The following is a 24,180-nucleotide window of genomic DNA, read 5'->3' as shown; positions in this document are numbered from 1 at the left end:
TGATCAATACAAGTTCATTGCATAAACTAGGGTGTTGGTTAAGGTGCAATAATTAAGTGCAAAACCTCAGAATGTCTACTGATAATCCTGTGACTCGATAAAGCATCTGAACAAAAGAGACTAACAAGTGAAGAGTCCAGTGTCTCACCCAGCTCCACATCTTGATCATCGGTAAGCACAAGAATAATGTTGGGTCGAATGTTTTTTCGTTCCTGCTGTATCCGTCCTCTGAACCTCGGAGATCTGACAGTCGAACAGAGGCTTCCCAGCAATTCTGTACCCAGGACAGCCAAAACCAGAGCACAACAAGAATACTTCATTGTATTTGGTCCAATGTTGCAAAACTGACAAAATGTCTCCTTTTCCTGATTTCTGGAGTTCTGGGCAGTCAGAGAAAAACGGAGACGGTGAGACTAAAATGAAATCCAAACTCCAAGCACAGTTGCAGAAAAAGGGCTACAAATAAGTCAGTATTGGCACATAAGCTGGCAGAGACAGGGTTGTACATGAGTCAGAAATAGCAAACCCTCACAAGCGCTGGGTAGTTTTTTAAGCACTTGATTATTTTGCAAATTCACTTTTGTCCTTTATTCTCATTCCAACTTTTCCTATTTCAATTCATTGCCAAAATAGAATTTCCAACACAGAGCTCAAATGTAAAAGCTTTCTGACAAGAGCTAATACCTTGAATTAGGTATCCTGGTTGAATAATCAATTTCTATTCTCAGAGGTATTCAGAACATCTGCAGATAGGGTCCTGGAAGGAGGAGAAAAAAATACAAAGGAAATATCAGTCAACGATTTTAAAAACAGATTTTCGATCTGAAGTAGTCTCTTGCAACAGCATATCATATGTGTATACATTATATATATTTTTTCTTCTGCGCTCCAAAAGGGAGGAACAGAAGGAAACAACTTTCAGAACTGCTAACAAATGACTCAAATGCTATCTTCATTTCATAATCAGCTCCATAAAAGGGTGGTAAGGTATCGCCCTGCTCACACTCTGACAGTACTTTACACATCCCCAGCAGAGCTGACGATCCATTAGGAAGAGCCAGCAGTGCCAGGGAAACAACAGAGCATTGGGAACGAGTGTTTGCATGTGGGAAGCAGATGGCGCAAGGGGCGTGTTGGGGAGCGCTGACTCACCTGCGTGTGATACTGAGTACCTAGCAAGCAGAACGAAACACACGCCACACCTGTCATTTGTCAGCTGCATTATATCATTCACTACCCAGGAGAGTCTTTTCTGCTGACAAAGACTTCACAGTAAGTGACTGGGACAATTTTGTCCAGCCTCTGAAAACCTCCTCACTGTCCCCCATCAATCAATCACCAGAAGGAAAAGGTGCTTCCTCCGTGCAAGGTTGGTTCCTCTGTCCTCAGCTTGTGCCCGCACCTAAGTGGACAGAACACCCTTCTGATTGTCAATCACCAGGCTTACTGCTGGCGAGACCGGTAAGGCACAGATAGCACAGGGGTTTTGCTTTGCTGCAGATCTTAAACCTGCAAAGCAAAACGATTGATTGGCCCTGAGGCTGGAGTTAGCGGCTACCCTTCCACATTAAAAAATAAATAAATAAAATCCAGAAGGGCGAGCTGCAAAATCTTTGCAAAGCTGCACAGAAGGAGGCTTTTGAAAGGGTTGGAAAAATGCCCCTCTCACTTTGGAACACTAACCTGCTGAAAGCTTTTCTCTTGGAAAGATAGCAAAGGGCTCATTAAAAAAATAAAATCTTTCTCTCATATGTCATGAGGGAACATCATTTTGGGAATTTAGGCTGCCCTAAAATTAATTAGATAGCAGTCTGTTTCATCAGTCACTCAGTCCCCATACACCTGAGAATCTGTATTTTGATCTGCAACAATAAACTGGCATTGGATAAGTAGGCATAACTAATTAAGTGTAAGCATCGCATAGCAGGAGGAAAGGGCTCCATCTCTCAACTTCATGCCCTTAATTCTGGAGGGTGACAAGGGGTAGTGAAAGAAGAAAGACTGGATACCATATACATTATCTTGTTTTACACAAACACACACATATTTTAACTTTATGAGCTGTTTTGTAAACAGTTCTAATGCTTTTCACTCTGCAGCCTGTAATTATACTGCAAGAGAGAGAAAGAGACAAGAAGAAATAGGTTTTTAAACAAAACTCTAGTGTCTGCAGCCAGGCAGTCCTGACTACATTATCTGCAACACACAAGCCAGCTCCAATTGATAACGGAGCTCTGTAGAAGTCACTAATGTAAGATTTGGTGCTTTCTTCTTAATAACTCAGGGTGATTCCACAGTGATTGCTGTGCATGGCGAACACTGAAAGCCTGCAATTATTCTGCACTGACTGACTTCTGTGCATTTGTTTTAAATCGTGAGAAACTTGATACAGGCACGAAGGGACAGGAAAACTAAAGGAATAACATGACAAACAATGGCTTGTTCTCACAAAGCATGGGTTGGGCTAAATTGTTAAATACAGAAATTTCTTAAGAGGTTGGTTCTTTAAGTAGTAAAACTTTGCTCACCTCTCAAAGCCTGCAGAGGTGTGTGAAGGGAGAGTTCGTGAAGAGGGCCTTTGTGCACCCACTATAGTGTAAACCAACCTCTGCTGACAGTAGCAACCCAGGAGGAACAATTTCAGGCTCACTGCATTAGACGAACAGTGGCATTTGAGTTTAAATAATCAGCAACACGAGAAACTGGAAGTTCTTGACAATTCAGATGCTGATAACCTTTGCTGGAACCCAGTCAACACTGCCAGTTATTCTTTTCTTTATCTTATTTACTTTACTTCTTCCTTTAGGAAAAAGCAAATTAGCTTTAATGATACCTTTGTGTAAACTACATCAAAAATCATTTCCTAATATGGAAAAGATAGAGTGGTTTTTTCCTACGAAGCGAACTTCCCTTCTGGTGAATGAAAAGTGCAGAAAAGATCTACATTATTTTCTGCCACGGGTTATCTTATTTTTTTAACTAAAATTTTTATTTTTTATTGACAAATGATAATTATATATATTTACGGGGCTCAATTTGATGTTTTGATAAATGCATACTTTGGGGAATGATTATATCAAGCTAATTAACAGTCTACCTCCTTACATGCTTATCATTTTTTTTTGTAGTGAGAACATTGAAGAATCTACTCTGTTAGCATTTTTGAAACATACGATTAATTCATTGTTATTAACTGTGGTCACCTTGCTGGGCAACAGATCTTGAAAGTTTATTCCTCCTGTCTCACTAGAACTTTGGACCCTTTGGTCAGCCTCCACCCCCACCACCACCACCATTCAATTCAGGGAATTCGTACCTACAAGGATATACATTAAGTGGTCAAGAAAATTGAATTTTTCACCTAGTCTGGCCAGCAAGAGTCCTCTCTCTCTTTTATCTCATCTTCCTTCACTAAAACACACAAAACATGCCATTCTAGAAACACTGCACACAGACAATTCTTTATTCGAAAATGACCTTTCAAAGCCTGTCATCCTCTTACTCCCTGGTTTCCAGCTCCAGAAGGAAAAGAAGTAAAGAAGGGAAAAAAATCCTGACAGACAAAATGCAGAGCTTGACAGAAGAGACAAGGATGCAATGTTTGAATTGGATACTTTGTGGTGGACAACAGGAGTCCTTAGAGACTAGCAATTGGTCTTGAGAAAGAGTAGAAAATGAAAGAAATGTAGAAAGGTTTTTCTCACACATACAAAGTGAGTTTGAAGAACAGTGTTTTATTCTTCACCGATCAAGACCAGGATATAAGCTGCTTTGACTCCAAGCCATAAAATGACAACAGCAGTTGTAGTTATGGCCAATTGGTGTGGAAAGTTTACAGGACTTTGTTTAGGGTGGTCAAGCCAAATTATAAAAGTGGCATTAAATGTTTCAAGTCACATGTAAAAGAAAAAGAAAAACAAAAAAAGACTGGAAAGATGTCCAGCCAACTGGATAGAAAGTTTAGGTCACATATGTTTGTCCCGCAATACCCCAATCTAAACTCAAGCCCTGTTGCTCCCAAAGGCTTAAGGGGACCTCTGTCTTCCCCAATCCCCTCTTTGGCTGGGCTGTGTTGTGCTAGGTCTCTAGAGGGGATGGTGGCCAATACATCGAAAGCACCCTGCTTTTGTCTACAGCGGTAAAGTATAGTTTGGGACTTTTGGGGGACCTTGTGACCCTTTTGGGAGGTTCATGAGTTCAGAACTACTTTTGATAAGAATACTGACACATTATTTGCTTTCTTCACTGTGCTGACATTTCTACAGATGGTGTAAGAGCAATGGTAGGTAGAACCACTTTCTGCTTTTGTCTTAGCATGAACGATAAAAGCTTCACATATAGTAAAAACAAACAAACAAAAACAACAAAAAAACCCCAGCTTCACTTAAGACGAGGCAGTAAAATCACTAATTTTATTAAACCTTGACCTCGAGTGCACATATTTTCTTTTCACTGTTCTGTTTTCTGAGACAGGAGGTTCACTCAAAGTCCCTTGTTGGCTGGGGGAGTGTGATGGCTGTCTTGAGGAAAGCATGAGGGTGGCTGAGCTGCACGCTAAAGTGGCTTTAAACAAAAAAATGAAACATTACTTTTACTTAAAAGAATTTTTTGGACTTGGATATTTGGCAGACATTTTCCCAAATAATGAATGAAATAAGCCTATCATTTCAAGGGAAATAATTGACAGTGTTTGTTACCAATGATAGAAATCTACCTTTCAAGCTAAAATGAGAATTTTGGAAAACTTGTATACTCCACTTGGCAGACTTCCAATAAGTAAAACTTTTTCTGATGACAACGATAGTGATGTTAACAGATGTTATTTTTTGATATTGTAAAATAAAATGAGTCAACATTTAGAATATTTGCATAGTTCAGTGAACCAAATTTCCCAAATGATCACAGTGCTATAAAATCTTATATGAGTAAAATATTCATTCAAAGTACAAGATGACCACTGGATTCTATTGTAACAGAATGAAAAGTTCATTGACTTTTATCAATGGTTTCAGATTTCTTTTTTTTTTTTTTCGAAACGGTGTCTCGCTCTGTCACCCAGGCTGGAGTGCAGTGGCCTGATCTCAGCTCACTGCAAGCTCCGCCTCCCGGGTTCACGCCATTCTCCTGCCTCAGCCTCCTGAGTAGCTGGGACTACAGGCGCCCGCCACCTCTCCCGGCTAGTTTTTTGTATTTTTTAGTAGAGACGGGGTTTCATCGTGTTAGCCAGGACGGTCTCGATCTCCTGACCTCGTGATCCGCCCGTCTCGGCCTCCCAAAGTGCTGGGATTACAGGCTTGAGCCACCGCGCCCAGCCTGACATGGTTTCAAGTTTCTTAACACAGCTAACCTTTAATGAATTATCACTTGCGAAGTTTTGTTGTAGTATCAAAGAATATCCACAAGTATCTGAAAAAGCTATTAAAATGCTTCTACCTTTCCAACTACGTATTCATGTGAGTCTGGATTTTATTACTGTACTTCAGCCAGAACAATGTATTTCAACAGATTGAATGTAGAAGCGGAAATAAGAATTCAACTTTCTTCTTTTCAGATAAACATTAAAGACATTTGCAAAAATGTAAAACGAATTCATAATTTATTCACAATTTTTTTTTGTTTGGAAAATATAGCTTTTTAAAATAAAATATGTCATTTAGGTTGACATATAATAGATTTATTATTTTCAAAAGAATCAAATATTTTAAAATTTTATCAGTTTTCACTTCTAAGTATTAATAATTTATAGTCCACATAAAAACTGTTGGGGCAAGGGTCTTCAATAAATTTTAATTATATAAAGGGATACTGAGCCCAACCAAAGGGTTTGAGAATTGCTGACTTACAGTGTACCTTGTTCTATAGTTAAGCCCAGACTCTCACATTTAAGGCTCTAGGTCTGGCCCTAGTCACAAGCTTCTCATTTACTTTTTTTCCTTAAAGCCTTGAAACTGTCCTCAGTTCTAAATGCCTGGTCTCAGATAAAAGTTGTTGATGAGTGATAAAATTCTGTGTTTTTTTATTCCCCAAGGATAACACAAAATTTTACAAATGAATGCCCACACAGCTAAAGTATACAAGGGACAGGGTCAGAACAACCCACTTGCCACAGAAAAAAACTTCTCTAGGATGGGGCAAAAGAATTATTTCTAGTGCAAAGCAATGGCACTTTATAGTTAGGCCAGAGAAAAAAGGGACACCATAACTAGTTGAAACAGCAGGGGCAGGGGAGATTATGTAGTTATGTGAAGCTGAATTTAGCCAGAACACACGTAGATTATTGTCAGAGGCAAGCAAAGTAGAATTACGCCAGCAAGAAGCTGGTACCCACATCTCATCCTCCCATCCCACATTACTGTCTACACACATTTCTTAGGATCAGTTAACATGGCCCTTTCCCATTAATTTTGGCTTTTGAGTCTCCCAGAGATTACTTCTTTTCTTTAGAGTAAGCCTTCAGGATGTGCTATCTTCTTTATAATATATGTGAATCCACGAAGAAGCTAATTTCTTCTTTTAACAACCCCATAACTGGCAAAGTTCACCTACTGTTAATCTCCAGAAAGCCTGTTTCCTGGTCTAACTTATTACAACTCCAAGCAAAGAAGATAGACAATCATCCCCTCCTGGTGTAGTAACACTTTTACTCTCCTCGGATAATAAATCCTCTTCCAACAAACAATGACGGCTGAAAAGTGTATGCTTGTGACCTGGAGCACCTGTGGGGAAGTATTTGACTAAATGATGAGATCTTCCTTTCTCCTCTCCTCCTCCCACCCAACACTGTGAATCTTGAAATTGGAAGGAATCTTCAAAAGTCATCTATTCACACAGTGGTGAGTGTTGTTTATCCCTGGTGTATGGGGAGGGAGAGGGACAGGTTTTATTTTTTTGGCTGAATTCATGTATATATTGAATTTTTTCAATAATCGGTTGCATTACAAAACATAGAAATAAATAAACTTAAGTTTTCTAGGTTTTTCTCTCTGTCTTCTCGGGGAGGAAGAAAATAGATGGAGTTGAAGATTGAGAAAGATTAAGTGAGAGTTGAAGAGTGAGAAGGATGAAGCAAGAAATGTACCTTTGAGACTCTGCCTCATAAAAGGAGGAACTAAAATCATATAAAAACAAGTTTCTGAAGGGCATTTTAGAGAATGCATAAAGTCCAAATTAAAATTTGTCCAGCTTCTTTCGGATGAAATAAACAGGACAAAGGAAAACAAACTGATCTAGATATTATGAAAACCACCAGAAGAGGCCGGGCGCGGTGGCTCAAGCCTGTAATCCCAGCACTTTGGGAGGCCGAGACGGGCGGATCACGAGGTCAGGAGATCGAGACCACCCTGGCTAACACTGTGAAACCCCGTCTCTACTAAAAAATACAAAAAAAAATTAGCCGGGCGAGATGGCGGGCGCCTGTAGTCCCAGCTACTCGGGAGGCTGAGGCGAGAGAATGGCGTAAACCCGGGAGGCGGAGCTTGCAGTGAGCTGAGATCCGGCCACTGCACTCCAGCCTGGGCGACAGAGCGAGACTCCGTCTCAAAAAAAAAAAAAATAAATAAATAAAAAAAGAAAACCACCAGAAGAACTCAATATTCCTGAAGCATATGTTACAAAGTGTCTAAAGGGACTAATAATGGTCATTGGTGACCAATTGTGGTCCAAATGATCAATGGTTTCAACAGTGGCAGTGAGATCCAAGAGAATGAGAACAAAGAGACAACTGGATTTCTAAAAGAAGAGGCAATGGAAACTTCAGTTAAAGTGGATTTATATGAAATACTATGCAGCCATATAAAAGAATGAGATCATGTCCTTTGCAGGGACATGGATGAACTTGGAAGCCATTATCCTCAGCAAACTAACACAGGAACAGAAAACCAAACAGCACATGTTCTCACTTATAGGTGGGAGGTGAATGATGAGAACACATGGACACATGTAGGGGAACAGCATATGCTGGGGCCTGTTGGGGGGTCTTTAGGGTTGGGGGAGGGAGAGCATCAGGAAGAATAGCTAATGGATGCTGGGCTTAACACCTAGATAAAGGGATAACATGTGCAGCAAGCCACCATGACACACATTTACCTATGTAACAAACCTGCACATCCTGTACATGTATCTCTGGACTTAAAATAAAAGTTGATAAAAAAAATAAAGTGGGTTTGGTGGAAGGACAGCAATATTGTTAAAAAGAACTAGAATGTGATCTTGGGCATCTTAGCTAGGTCTTAAAATATATGATTTATTACATTAAATTTCATTAAATTGGCCTTTGGTTTTATACATTTATAGCTTATTTGTACTGAAGTACCTTGAGATACTGCATTAGTCAGCAGAAGTAGTTTGTTGCAATAACAAAGAAATTCCAAATATGATAAAAGCATATTTGTCACTCATACTGCAAGTCACACACAGGATGGCAGAGAGCTCTGCTCTGCCCAGCCATGCATGGATGCACACTGACGGGGGCAGTGTTGTCCTGTTGCTGCAATAAGTAGACCAAGAAGCAAGGGAAAAATAAGCTCAAGAATTTTGCAGGAGCTTTTCAGGGCTTCAACCTGGAAGTGACCCAGTTCACTTCTAACATTTCATTGGATGTGATTAGTCATGTGGCCCCACTCAACTGCAAAGGCATTCGAAAATTTAGCAGACCAAAGTGTTTGCTGAGCACTAATGTCTATGCCACAAACTTTATGTTTCATTAGCACCCCATGTCTTTCTCTTTCTCTACACACACACACACACCACACACACACATACACGTGTGTATGCCCACACACATACTTAAGATATGTGTATAAATATACGTACCCACACACAGACACATATCTCAAGTAACGAAGAAACAATCCTTCTCACAGTATAAAGTTCAATCATTCTTAGGTACTAAAAATATACTTTTGACAGATTCGGGGATTTTTTATACATGTTTCATTTTAGTCTGTTTTCCTGATGAACATAATCTGGCACAATGCAAATTTTTTAAAGTTCCACAATTCTCAAGATACGTTTAAGTTGAAGTAAATATTTTTAAAAAGACAATTAGATGGTATATTTATGTTTCGAAAGCATTTCTGGAAACACTATCTCATACTATGAGAAATGGTTTCGAAACATAAATATACTGTCTGAAAATCATTTCTCGAAATACTATCTCGCAGTCGTATGTAGGAAGAGGAACACCTGACTTTACTACATAAATGAAGCTGTGGTCAAGGGAATTCCACTGGCTTACTTCCTTTTTGAGATGGAGTCTCACCTGTTGCCTGGCTGGAGTGCAGTGGCATGATCTTGGCTCACTGCAATCTCCACCTCCCAGGTTCAAGTGATTCTCTTGTCTCAACCTCCTGAGTGGCAGAGATTACAGGTATGCACCACCACACCTGGCTAATTTTTATATTTTTAATAGAGATGGGGTTTCACCATGTTGGCAGGCTGGTCTCGAACTCCTGACCTCAAGTGATCTGCCTGTCCTGGCCTCCCAAAGTGCTGGGATTACAGGTGTGAGCCACCGCGACCGTCCACTGGCCTACTTTCTATGCCATCAAGTTCACTGCTAATATAATGCTCTTTAACTTCTTCTAGGTGTTAAACACAGCAGAATGGGGAAACAAGCAGAGAGAGGACCAGGAAAGAAAGCTCTGGGAAACAGTGTCAAGGAGGCCATCGCATTTCAAAAGACAATTCTCTTTCCTAGCTCAAGGCAAATTATGGAGATTAGCTGTATTTTTTTCAAAATGTATTTCTTACAGGAGAACCTTAAAAAAATCAAACATCTAAGCCGGGCGTGGTGGCTCACGCCTATAATCCCAGCACTTTGGCAGGCTGAGGCAGGCAGATCACCTAAGGTCGGGAGTTCGAGACCAGCCTGACCAACATGGTGAAACCCCGTCTCTACTAAAATACAAAAACTAGCTGTGTGTGGTGTCTGGCACCTGTAGTCCCAGTTGCACGGGAGGCTGAGGCAGGAGAATTGCTTGAACCTGGGAGGCGGAGTTTGCAGTGAGCTGAGATCATGCCACGGCACTCCAGCCTGGGCGACAGAGTGAGACTCCGTCTCAAAAAAAAAAAAAAAAAAAAAAATTCAAACATCCTATTAAAGCCAATGTCTTTGCTTGGAGACATTTTCAAGGAAACTTTAAAATTCAGATTAGTTTATGTATTAATATTTCTAAAAATCTTCCTTCACAAGTTGTACTGGGAAATAGTGTTTTGAGATCGTTTGTCCTAATGGTTAAATACATAATTCTCAGTCTTTAAATAACAAAATCATCTTCACTATGTACCTAAATCCCTGAGCTATCTTCAGATATCGGGTCCCCTTCAGCTCTGGACTCCTCTCTCAATGACTAACAAGCACAGCTTTACAATTATCAAGTAAAAAGAGCAACTCTACTTAAATTTCTAGTGAAATTCAGGTGTGCAGTCTTGGAAAATATCATAGTAGAATAAACTCAGTAACTAGTATGCCCATCTAGGAAAATTAATTTACTGTATTAATCTTAGCAATAAAGCATATAATGAATAAAAATTGCCTGTCAGTTATTGACACTAGTGTAATCAATGATATTCTTATTCAATCAAATTCACCTTCCTATCTTCAAATCACTATCTAGACATAGAGATATTTATCAATTTCTATTTTTTTCCTTTTTTTTGAGACCGAGTCTTGTTCTGTTGCCTGGGCTGGAGTGCAGTGGTGCGATCCAGGCTCACTGCAACTTCTGCCTCCAGGTTCAAGCAATTCTCCTGTCTCAGCCTCCTGAGTAGCTGGGATTACAGGTGTGCACCACCACACCCAGCTAATTTTTGTATTTTTAGTAGAGAGGGGGGTTTCACTATGTTGGCCAGGCTGGTCTTGAACTCCTGACCTCTGGTGATCCACCCACCTGGGCCTCCCAAAGTGCTGGGATTACAGGCGTGAGCCACTGCGTCTGGCCAATTTCTTTTCTTTTCTTTTCTTTTTTTAGAAAGACTAACAACTCAAGAGATACAACAGGAGATTTCTAAAACCATAATTTTCCTAACATTTATAGATTCAAATAATGAATCGGTGGTGCCTTGAAACTTTATGACATCTGTCTTAGTTTACTTGCTGGACAGAGGTTGGGAAATACTTTAGCTAATAAAAAACTTAGCATTTTATTCTAATGTTACAAAAGAGCAACCTTTATGAAGTTTTATGCATAAGAATTTATAGAATGAAAATGTTAAGAGCCACATTAGCATTCTAAGCTGTTACTTATCTTATATGTGAAATAAATCTTCCTGAAAAGGCTCAGATTATGATCTAGGTCCATGGACATATAAGGCAAATTTACACTTACTGTCACTGTGGAGTGTCTTTATAAATAGATGTTTATAGGTGGACCAGTCCTTAGAATTCTTCCATACAAACGCCCAGTGGTGTTCCACTTTCAGAATTTATTTTCTCACTCATTACTTTGTTGTAAACCTTCATTTCTCAGCACACACAAGAACAGCACTTGTCACGCAAAGCAGCTGATATAATTAAACCAGATGATGGGCCCCACACGTAAAGCCAGCCATTCATGAAAGCTGGTCACCAGAGGCCATTTCAAACAATGCATATTTTAAAGTCATCTAAAGTAATCCCTTCTCTCTGCTGATTTGGTTTCCATGAAGTCTTAAGCACATGTGTGCTGCAAAAAGGAGGTTTATTAAAACCTGATGTGATATTACAGATTATAGTGCAACAGAGTTGGGCTGATTTTAATGTCTGTCTTCAAAAAGAAAAGCAATCTTTAATAATATTTGCAAGCTTACTAAAACATCATGCATGGAAAGGAAGCTAGATGATGTTTATTAATTAAGGAAAAACAAAAATAAAGACTGTACTCATGTTCTCTTGATTAGGGTATATATAAAATTTGCATAAAAATTGGGGGGAAACGAAAACAGTTTTTACTGATGAGTGGATTAGCCAAACATAGCAACTATTTTCCAACTATAGTGAGGAGCTTGGTTTATTTGGAAAATGCTTTATAAAGTTGTGAATCTGAAGTCTAACATTCCCTTGGCCCGCTCTGGTGAAATATTATGAAATGTGTCATAGAACAACATTTGATAATTTCAAAATATTAATAGCTGTCATCATTAATAGAAGTATACTAAGTCTGGCTGCCTGCAAAGTTTACCAGGGCTCCTAAAGTTTACCGAGACCTCCAGCCCTGGTGGACTTCTAGATGTTTTGTTAATTTGCTGGTTCTCTCTGATCTTTCTTTGTGTTTCCTGACTGCATTTAGTTTCAATTAGGGATGAAAATACAAAGGCTTGGATTTGACATGCGTGGTCCTCCATATCAGGATCTCTTGCATACAGCATATCCTTGAAGTACACACGAAAGGAAACATCATGTAAATGATCATAAACCGTTTTTGCGAAATCAGCAAAAGTGATGCTCTGGCACACAGGCCTTCTACTTTTTCTCCTTGGAACATGGCTTCAGGGAACAGATCGTCTATGAGAAAGGAGGTTAACAAGCCTGACTCTGGAGAGCTAATGTGAAGGAGGTGTTCTGGAAAACACCTGTGGAATCTCTAAGTCTGAAAAGGATCTTAAAGTTCACCTCCATCAACCTTTAGTGAATAAAACTTCTCACTCATCAGTGAATAATGTACCTGTGTAGGTAACAAGGGACTCACTAGGCCGCCTGTTTAGTTTAGGGTGAGAGTTCAGATTAAGAAATTCTCCCTTTTATTGAACAAAAATCTGCCTTCCCCTTTCTTCTAGATGCTTATTCATGCTCTATTCTTCTGAGCCACACAAAACAATTCTATATATTTTTTTGCATAACAAATGATTTAAATAATTCAAGATTGTTTCTATCTAACTCCTAAATCATCTCTTACAAAACATACCTACGTGGTGGTCTACTCGTAATTGCGGGAGAGAGTTGGAAGGGATTATTTTTAATTTGGCCATTGGTTGGTTAACTATTGGATCAATAAATCCTTTAAAACTGTAGTTACACAAATAGTAAGCCAGCATATTTAATGCCCATCTGGCTCAAAGGGATTTTGACTACTAGACTACTGCAAATCAATGGTTTCCAAATTCACTAAGAAAAATGTCCTTATGTACCACTATTTTCATGCTTGAACTAAATCCAAATCAGAAATCTTCCAAAATTTGCATAATTAAATTGCTAATTAGTTTTATTGGAGAATAAAGCCAGGCAAGAAAGATGAAGATCCAGGCTAGCGTCATAATCCAAGTACTGATTTTTAAAAAAAATTCCTTGACAACTTACTGATTTCCTTCTAGCAATTAGATTTTGAGGAAGCTTTTCTTCCCAAAAGAAACATCTTTGCCACACATGCCTCCTAACTTCAGAATACTGGATACTTTAAAAGAGCTATGCAAGAGAAGAACAACCCTTAAACAAGAGTCCCAGGCTCAAGTACTTAATTCATAATGTGGAGCAGGGGTTCATCAGAATCACCTAGAAGTCTTGTTAATTACTCCAGCATTTTTGATTCTGGGATGAGGCCTATAAAATTGCTTTTTTTTTTTTTTTTTTTCAGATGGAGTCTTGCTCTGTTGCCCAGGCTGGAGTGCAGTTGTGCAATCTCAGCTCACTGCAAGCTCCACCTCCCGGGGTCACGCCATTCTCCTGCCTCAGCCTCCAGAGTAGCTGTGACTACAGGTGCCCGCCACCACGCCTGGCTAATTTATTTTTATTTTTTTAGTAGAGATGGAATTTCACCATGTTGGCCAGGATGGTATCAATCTCCTGACCTCGTGATCTGCCTGTCTCGGCCTCCCAAAGTGCTGGGATTACAGGCATGAGCCACCAAGCCCAACCAAAATTGCTTTTTTTTTTTTGTGATGGAATTTCACTCTTGTTGCCCAGGCTGGAGTGCAGTAGCATGATCTCAGCTCACTGCAAACTCCACCTCCTGGGTTCAAGTGATTCTCCTGCCTTAGCCTCTTGAGTAGCTGGGACTACAGGCACGCACCACCATGCCCAGCTAATTTTTGTATTTTTAGGAGAGACGAGGTTTCAGCATGTTGGCCAGGCTGGTCTTGAACTCCTGGTCTCAGGTGATCCGCCCTCCTTGGCCTCTTAAAGTGCTGGGATTACAAGTGTGAGCCACTGTGCCCGGCCTTAAAATTGCATTTCTAGAAAGTTCCCAGGTGATGCTGATGCTGACGGTACTGGTCTAGAGTACAGCGATCAATCCACTAGCACCAATGAAAGGAAAAGTGAAGCCCAGCCAAGCAGGTGTTGCAAGTCTCTTCCATGAGGGCTGACTTCTCAGACCTTTGCATGGGCTGAGGCAGCTAAGCATTTACAAGATAGGATTAATGATACTGCCAATTATTTTGTAGCTGATAGGACTATATTAGGCTCATCCTTCCCAGAGTTGCCAAGAAGGCAAACATGCCAACGCACAGTCTATCCTAGGCATTAACAACTGAAGGAGTTCTCCATGGGAGAAAGTTCACCTCCTTCAACAAGTATCCAGAAGTGTTCTTTTGAGTGGCTTTCAAATGACCAGCTAACATCTCTTTCCATGTCTCAAATAATAAGGTTGCTCAAATTCAAATTCTTGACATATGTGAACTAACGGACTCTGACAGGGGCCCACGCTTGAGTTTGTTACACTTATTAAACAGCTGCTAAGCTCAAAGATAGGTTCAACACTCCCAGGCTGAAATTTCCATCTTAAGGTAAATTATTACCAGAGATTAAGGAGGCAGAGTGAGTTACTTGGCTTTTGTTTTCATAAAGCCCTGATTCAGTTTACCAATTCTGTTCAGCCATATCTGCCAATCACCCCCTGTGGACCTTTCATCACCTATGGCCTCCTCTTCGAGACAATGGCAGGTGAATGTAGCTGCAGTAGGAAACAAACTTTGAATCTATTAAACAATATGATCCAAAAAATGTATGAAACCACCATGATAGGAAAGACACCATGACATTAGGTGCTCCTGGGAATGCTGAGCTGAATCCTTCGTCCCATACTGTGGAAGAGTAGGGAAAGGGATGCGGCCACACAAAGTGAGCTGGAAAAGTGGGGCAGGATTCACGGGGACCAGGTGCAGTGGGTTGAAATTGGGCCAAGGTCATGTTTGCAACCTTCCAAACGACTTTATCTACCTCAATTCTTATCGCAGCAACCCCAAATTGGGACACGTGGTCTGACACCCGGTTGAGAAGCCAAAACAATTTTGGAGCCCTAGCTTTCCAGTTGCCTGACTTCAGGGAGTAACTTCCAGCACCACGTGGACTAGTGCCAGGACCTTGGCACAACTGAAAGGGTTCACGTCTGGTCTTCTTTCCTTCTCTCTTTTTGCTCCTTTTTCCCCTCACCCCCTCATTTTATCGCCAGCTCCTCCTTCATTCCTCAGATCCTACAGCCCCATTCTGGCCCCTGACTGACAAAAGTCCCTCACCACTCCACTTTTTTCTTTTTGTTCTCCTGAGTTTCCAACTTCCCACAATTTCTAAGACGTGGATGACACTCAACTCTTAATCAAGAAGCAAGAATTTTTGCTAATATCCATTGAGCATGTGCCATGTATTAGACCTTTCATAGTCATTAGTTTATCATAGCCACACACCAATGAAGTAGGAACTATTCTCACTCTTTTTTTTTTTTAAATGAGAAAACTGAGATTCAGGGAAGTTCAGGGATCTGTTCAAGATTACACAGTAAGGGCAGAACAGGGACGACCCCACACCAACATCTTTCTTCATAAGTGTTCTGTTTTTGTATTTTCTCTTGAAGTGCATTTTCACTCTAAAAGATCTTGTATGTCTAGAGAATTTCAAACTGGCAAAATTAATGAGGGGAAATTTTGAGGGGCAAAAATGAGCTTCAGGTGAATCTGCCACTGTGCCTTACAGTATCTCCCCAGGAGAACAAAACAGGCCATCAGTATTGCAGCCACACACCATGTACAGCCCCCCTTTCACCTTCCAAACAGAAGCGGACCCCTCAGAACTCAGTAAAACAAAGAGTCGTTGCTGGGTGAGAGAGTGGACTGGTGGTTAAACATGAATATTCAAGACCACGAGTCACAGCTCCATGAATTCGAGGGTCTCCTCTATTTGTATTTAGCATTGTGGAGTCGCGAGACAACTTGCAATGATTAATTAATCCTTGGTAACAAGGCAGAAGGTGAAATAATTTGTGCATAGTCACGCAGTCGGTCATTCTCGGGCTCCGAGTTAGTACTGGTGTGCTTGGTTTTCCAGAAACAGAAAGCTGTCCTTAACCCACATCTTAATGAGTGACATCATCTTCAATATCCCCAGTCCATGAAAATTCCATCCTCTGAGATCCCCCTTCCAACCCAGCCCCAGCAGGACTTGTCTCCCCAACTTCAAGGAGACGAGGCCAGGCATCCTGGCTTGTGGGGTGCAGGAGGCACAATGTAGCTAATACTTTGCACTTGGCTGCTTGTGGCTGTTTTCCCACCATCTCCTCAAGTGCAATTTTAACTGAGGCTATTCACAGTAATACCTCAATTATCTATCACAGTAGGGGAAAAGGGGGTCTCTAGATATGTGAATTTCCATACTTGAACTATTTAAAAGCTCCAACTTAAAACAAGCAAATAAAAATAAAATATTTTAAAGCATATGGAATTTGCACAAGGAACCCCTTAAAGCTCACAACAAAAAATGGGTTATTTCCTGCTGTTTCATGGAGGGGGCGTGGCTCCATGCTGCTCCAAGCTGTGGCTCTTCTCACTCCAGAGCTTGGGCTGAGACATGGCATTGTCATGGCAGGAGCAGGACTGCTGATGGAAACTGGCAATGCTGTTCAAAGCATCTGCTTACACAGGGCATCTGGCACACCTGTTGATCTGCCATTGGCTAAAGCAAGCCATAGGGTCGAGCCCAGGGCAGGTGGGTATAAGTTCTGCTCTCCCGGTAGCCCTGGGTGGGGATGTTGATTTCCTTCACTTCTCTGGTTTGTGTGTGTGTATGTGGGTGGGGAGGTGGTGATAATCTTTGGGGATTGTGACAAAATCTAACATACACACTTTCAAAAATTAATTACATATTTCCTGGGAATCAGTACAAAAATTAACTACATATTTCCTGGTCATCAGTACTGCAGATGATGTCACTGTTTTGTTTTGTTTTTTTTTGGCTCTGGGTCATCAATATTAACATCCAAGTCTGCGCATGGTGGCTTATGCCTGTAATCCCAGCACTTTGGGAGGCTGAGGTGGGTGGATAACTTGAGGTCAGGAGTTCAAGACCAGCCTGGCCAACATGGGGAAACCCTGTCTCTACTAAAAATACAAAAAAAGCCAGCCAGACATGGTGGTGCATGCCTGTAATCCTAGCTATTCAGGAGGCTGAGGTGGGAGGATTGCTTGAATCCGGGAGGTGGAGGGTGCAGTGAGCCGAGATCTTGCCACTGCACACTCCAGCTTGGGCAACACAGTGAGACTCCATCTCAAAAAAAAAAAAAAAATCAACATCCAAAGTGCTCTAGGCTATGATTTTGACTTTTTCTAAGGGATACTGGGATGTGGAAAGCAGTTTGCCCAATACATAAACGACACCAGACCGACACTGTTTGAAATTCCTTACGGATGCTTTTCATAGTATTGTTTTCACCTCCTTTGCTATCAATGATCATTTCTAGTTATCACTGGAGTGTTTACACTTGTCTTCTAATGTGCTAGGGAGAGTATTCTCCTGCCTTCTCCCTTCTATAATAATATGTGAGAGAGATACCAGGAGGAGGCTTGTTAGACTTCATTAGATTCATGTTTAAAACGAGAATGAAGACACGAGGGTCTCTCAAGTCCTTTGTGTGTGGGCATGGTGGCAAAAGGTTGTGTTGGGGGCGTCATCGGTTTATTAGAATTCTGCTTGCTTTTGCTTTTGTTTCCCCGTTTTTGTGGGCTGGTTGAGGGTGTTAGATAAATGAACTTAGAGAATATTGAGCTGGATTAAGTTCCAAGCACTCCTGCTTTGCCATTTTCCATATTTAGCAGATTTTTTTCCAGATACTTGCCTAAGCATTAACACTACCTGCGATTTGTTCAATTCCATTTATTCTCACTTCCAGAAATATTTTGATTCAGCAACCCTTTGTTGAGCACCTGTATAAGGCACTTCATCAGGCACTACTGAGATAATGGAAAAGAGTCCTGCCTTTGAATGGAAAGTCATATGCTATGCTACGTATAATACACTTTCAAAATGTGTTGGTAACTCCCTTTACTCTAAAGGTGGAGCAGATGGCACACTTTGAAAGGCCCCAGGGCTTCCTGGGGTGTGTGTGATACTCTCTGTGGGTTGATATTACCCTGAACACCACAGTGGCGTGCAGTGCTCATGTTTTTCAAATGAAAACAAACCCCAAAGAGCCATATTCTCCAGTCAAGGTAGATGAAAGTCAAACATTTTCAACTTGGTTAGTGCACAACTATTTCCTAGCTAGCATTTTCCTCTAATATATATTCAGTTATCTTCTGAAAGCCTGACCTTGCATTGATAATAACTGAACTGTGAACCAGATTTTTCATATGCTTAGGTGGTTTCTTATATCTCAAATCCCATGGGAAGATATTTGCTCTTTCATGGATAAAATAATTCCTCCTGTGTTCACAAGGCATCACAGTTCAGGAAAATATTTTGCTATAAATCATCAAATTTGCTCTTCACAACTTATATGGGCAATTAGAGCAGGCGTTATTATTCCTCCCCCACCCACCCCACCTCCACCTACCACAGTTGCTTGACAAAGCATAACCTGAAATTATACTCAGGTCTTCTGACTCCAAGGCTGGTAGCTATTTTCCAACATAAATCACTTATTTTCCATTTTTATAGTTGTCAACTTGATCGTTCATGGATATGGATGGTAAAAATATATAAGCTAATATAATGTACAGATAAGCAAAGAAAAGACGTATTTGCACTCATTTCAAACCTTTTCATTGTTACTTTTCACAAAACTCACACAAGTAGAATATTGGTTTCAGGTTTACTTATTCTTTCTGCACAAATGCAACAACCAGTAAAAATACAAAGAGGTAATGACTTCCTGAGTCATGCGAATATAGTGAGTTGAAGTGTTAATGCTGCTTCCTAATATTTTTAGCAACATTATGGTGTTGCTCAGAGTACTCTTAATAGACTCTTATGTTTTAATAAAATATGTGAAAAACAATATTTTGGTAAAAATATGTCTACAAAATAGCTCAGATTAAATCACTCGAGGATTAATAATTTAAGGAAAGCCTTGAAGATATGTTGATTTTAACATTTTAAACATTCTTTTTACAAAAACAGATTAGGAAGTTAGATTGATTATACCGAAAATGCATTTGGACTTGACATGAAACTCAAAATAATTTTAAATAGAAAAGGACTGCTTTATGGGCATTTAGCATCTTTCCTGTGGACAGCAGCTGGAAAGCTTGTAATTCTCTAGGTAGGACTCATGGGGAAGAGGGCAGCGGAATGTGCTGAGGTCAGAAGTTGGAGACCAGCCTGGCCAACATGGTGAAACTCCGTCTCTACTAAAAAGACCAAACCAAACCAAATAAAACAAAACACCAGCTGGGTGTGGACTGAGGCAGGAGAATCCCTTGAACCTGGAAGGTGGAGGTTGCAGTGAGCCAAGATCGCACCACTACACTCCAGCCTGGGCAAAAAGAGCGAATTATGTCTCAAAAAAAAAAAAAAAAAAAAAAAAGAAACAAATCCAAACCAAAACAAAGAAAACAAAAAATAAGCAAAAACAAAAGAAACAAAAGAGTGTGGGTGGCCATTTGTCATGTCATGACTGGAGTTTCGGCAGCCATCTTGGGCCATGAGAAATTCTCACAGATGGAATGCTCCATCGTGTAGTAAAGAGAGAAAAGAATCCTGAGTCCCTAGTGGCTAATGTCCCAGTCTTGATGCCCTGACTCTGAATTTTCTTTACTTGAGAGAATAAAACCTTTAGTCAAGAAGGCCCTATTTTGGTTTTTGCTATGTGTAGTCAAATACCCAATTACATCTCCTAACAAATCCAACTGTTTTTTCTTATTCTACAACCATCCTGGATTTAAAATGTTAGGACATCATGGCCCTTAACATCAGACCAGAAGAGTTTGGTTTATATTTGAAATAGGACAAACAATGACAATATGGTAAGTGCTATGAAATTGATAGAGGCAAGTGGGAACAGGAAATTCTCTCAACAGACAGTAAGCTCCAAACTCTATTTAACTCATATTTAAGGCAGTTTAAGGTTTCTGGATCAAATAAAGAATATTAATAATCTCTCATGAGCCATAGAAATGAAAAAAAAAAGGATTCCTTTATCTTTTTATAATTTTTTAAGATTCAAATATATTTCATTATGCCTTGAATTGCTCTTTAGTTTCTTTAAAAAACAACAACATTGAAAAGCCTAGAGTCTTCACGCAAGCTATCTACCTGGACTCTACCTGAGTTTTCCTGAAAGAGGTTAAGAGGTAACCCCCAAAGGATGGATTTTCATATTTTATATCCAAAAGAAGAATTTCAGTATTGTCAGAAAATATTGCTAAAGATATTCTATATTTTCTTAACCAATTGTAAAATTGTAATGTTGGATACAAAGATGATACTAGAAACAACTCCACAGGAATTTTGGCACATGTTTACTCATAAGAAAAACTTGATTATCTGTCTTCATCTGCAGGCATTTTCCCCATTTCCTTTCTCACTCATGCAAATATGATTTTCATTTTCAGTTGAAAATAGGAATTCTGCTTTCACTGAATAGCAAAGGATTTTTTTAAAGAAACAAGGTTTCTAGGCTTTAAAGGAATTTTAAAAAGTGATTTGTTGGGCCAGGTGTGGTGGCTCACCCCTGTAATCCCAGCACTTTGGGAGGCCGAGGTGGGCAGATCATAAGATCAGGAGTTCCAGACCAGCCTGACCAACATGGTGAAATTCCGTCTCTACTAAAAGTACAAGAATTAGCCGGGTGTGGTAGTATGCACCTGTAATCCCAGCTACTCAGGAGGTTGAGGTAGGAGAATCGCCTGAACCTGGGAGGCAGAGGTTGCAGTGAGCCGAGATCATGCCACTGCACTCCAACCTGGGCAACAGAACGAGACTCCATCTCACAAAAAACAAAAAAACAAAACATTTGTTTTGTATAAATGTCTCAGTTATACCTCAAATTAGAATTCCAAAAACTCAAATTAATACAACACACTATTCTTAGACTTGTGAAACTGATTTTATAGTAATTACTAAACTCTAAAGTTATTAATAAACTATCAAAGTTTAGAAAGAAAAACATGAATGTGTAAATCGAAATACCTTAGCCAATTTGATTTATGCATAACTACCATGAAATGGAAATAATTTGATAAACTTGATTAGTTTAGACTATGATTGCCAAACTGTTTCCTGTCATGGAAAATACTAACACTGATTATATACAGCACACTGGGATAAGCAGATGAGGCCACTCACTGTCCAGGGGGCTCTGGCCATCCCAGGCCTGCCCAGCCATCCTGAGGCTGAGCAAGTAGATATCTCGGTATACCTGTAGTCCACATCTTGACAAATCTGTAATCCATTTGTGGCCCACTGCCAACATAGAGTGATGCTAGGATGCTGCAGTCTAGAGAATCAATTGGGCTATGAGGATTTGTAAATGATGTGGCTATTTGTCAAAAAAAAGATGTAAAGGTATTGAACACAGATGATTAAAAAAAATCAGGGGCTTCTATTTACAATAGCAAAGACATGCAATCAACACAAATGCCCATCAATGGTAGACTGGATAAAGGAAATGTGGTACCTATACATTGTGGAATACTATGCAGCCATAAAAAAGAACAAGATCATGTCCTTTGCAGGGATGTGGATGAAGCTGGAAGCCATTATCCTCGGCAAACTAATGCAGGAACAGAAAACAAAACACTGCATGTTCTCATTTATAAGTGGGAGCTGAGCAATGAGAACACATGGACACAGGGAAGGGAATAGCACATGCTAAGATCTGTCAGGAGAAGGTGGGGGTTGGGGAGAGCATTAGGGAAAATAGCCAATGCATGCTGGGTTTAATGCCTAGGTGATGGATGCCTAGGTGATGGATGATAGGTGCAGCCAACCACCATGGCACACGTTTGTTACCTATGTAACAAACCTGCATATCTTGCACATGTACCCTGGAACTTAAAAAAATAAAATAAACAACAAAATCAACAACAACAACAACAAAATCAGGGGCTTAATTTATATATTTGCAAGTATGGAATGTATACAGTGGTGTTTTTAGAGTAATTAGAAAAACAAATAGTCTGATTTGATCAATAAGAAGTATCAATTGGATGGTTGCTAAATCTCTATCTCATAGAACCGCAGACTCGTAGCAGTTTGTCACGCTTGTCAGAGGGAGTCCCATGTTGTTTTTGTCTAGGTTAAGACTAGTTGGGGTGTCCTCTTCTCTCACAAGTGGGGCCATTTCATATTAATTTGCTTTACCCCCATATTTCTGTGTAATGTAGATGCCATCTATGACATTTGATTGAATTTAGTGGGAAATTAATATATAGACCTGGAGACATTATCCTTTCTTCCCTGTTTATTTCACCACCTTCTTCACTCCTGCTCTGTCATTTTCTATCACACTTCTCCCAAACCCACACGTACATTCTGCTTGTTTCTTTCCCTTTTCCTAAATTTCTGTTTTCAGGAATCAAGAATGGACTTCAGAAGTCATCGTATTCAACTTATTTTAAAATTGAGGATGCTGAGGCCTCGAGTAATTGATAATATCATTTGTATCCAAATTATACTGTACAAAGGTTTCACATACTTGTTCTAATTTGGATCCTCCAGTAACTCTAGGCAGCACTGTTGGTATCCCCATTTCTCGGGGTCAAAACAGATTTGGAGAGGTGAAATGGCAAAGCCCAAATCACTTTTTCTCAAAGTGGAGAAGGAAGCCATATCTCGTACCTTTCTGCTACACCACAGAATACTCCATCATGACCACATTGGGGACACACATTGCACTAGATACAAAGCAGTTTCCTTTATGTTCTGTGAATATTTTCATGGAAGCCAGTTCTGTCTTGTGTTAAGGAATTTTCTCAGATGAGTAAGTTGCATACGTTATAAAGAAATGTCTTCCACCCCCATCATAACCACATATCTAAACTTTGTGAAACCTTCACCAATATTCTTCAGCGTATGCAGAACTCTCAAGGTCTTACAGTAGTGACCTCCAGAAGTTATGTCAATGAGGAAGGTATGGGAAGACTGGAATATAACTGTATGTCGCCAACTCTCTGGGAAGAAGGTGTTAGGAGACCTGCCTATCCTTCAGACCTTTGAATGAATGACAACACTGTAAAGAAAATGTATAATAACAGGTCAGCAAGCCTCAAGTTTAAGTAGGACATACCTTCCTCTTACTCCTCTTCCTCTCCCTCTCCAGTTTCTTCCCATCAATGGCTTGGATGAAGAAGTGTTGAGAAAGAATGGAAGTTCAAATATTTTCAGTGATCTACAAATTAGTACCTTCACAATTCTAAGCTTACACCATTTCCATCTTTATTCCTTTTTTTAATGAAGAAGTTAAGTTTTATACTCTGGAAAACAAATATCATTATTTATCCATATGTCATACACTCACAAGACCTGTGCATCTTATTTAATGGCTTTCTCTCCCTAACAAATATTTGGAAACAAAGACATTCTTCCTAAGCTCTTCTCCCTGTGAGAATTTTGGGGTCTGTGGTTTTGTGGTATCCTATTTGAACAAGAAATCTGTACTTTCAAATACATGTTCAGAGATTACTGACCTTGCTTTAAAAATGTCACTGTTAGAAGTGGATATCTTTTGTTTCTACTTTCTCTTCCTTCTCTTTCACATATGATGCATTTGTTACATTCCCTCATCCTCAAATCATATGCTAGGGTAAACAAATGGGATGAAAAGTGAGAATGCATTTCCCTTATTTCCACTGCCTTGGTTTTTCTGAATCTTTTAGCCGTGCCACAGATGGAGTTAGATGCTCTTTCACGTTCCTTCAGCAACACTGGCAGGCTTACCTGTCATCACACTTCTCAGGGGAAGTGCATGTTGCCTTTGCCTAGGTTAAGACTAGTTGTGGTGTCCTCCAGTCTCACAAGCAGGGCCATTTCATATTAATTTGCTTTACCCTCATATTTCTGTG

General features: G+C 39.9%; 1 protein-coding gene across 2 annotated transcripts in view; it reads right to left on the bottom strand.

Moving 5' to 3' along the window:
* Positions 1-24,180, bottom strand: part of SULF1 (sulfatase 1) — a 192,097-nt gene that overhangs the window by 93,067 nt on the left and 74,850 nt on the right. For both annotated transcript variants that reach the window (XM_033202492.1, XM_033202491.1), the window contains exons 3-4: positions 685-757; positions 149-380 (exon numbers count right to left, since the gene is read on the bottom strand). In XM_033202492.1, the coding sequence (XP_033058383.1) occupies positions 149-320 (172 nt within the window). In that variant the 5' untranslated portion in view covers positions 321-380; positions 685-757. The remainder of the gene's footprint in view (positions 1-148; positions 381-684; positions 758-24,180) is intronic.

This window comes from Trachypithecus francoisi, unplaced genomic scaffold (assembly GCF_009764315.1).
Source record: "Trachypithecus francoisi isolate TF-2019V2 unplaced genomic scaffold, Tfra_2.0 Lachesis_group7, whole genome shotgun sequence".
NCBI classification, from domain to species: Eukaryota; Metazoa; Chordata; class Mammalia; order Primates; family Cercopithecidae; genus Trachypithecus; species Trachypithecus francoisi.
The sequence above is the reverse complement of the archived record's forward strand: the minus strand, read 5'-3'. Positions and strand labels throughout refer to the sequence as shown.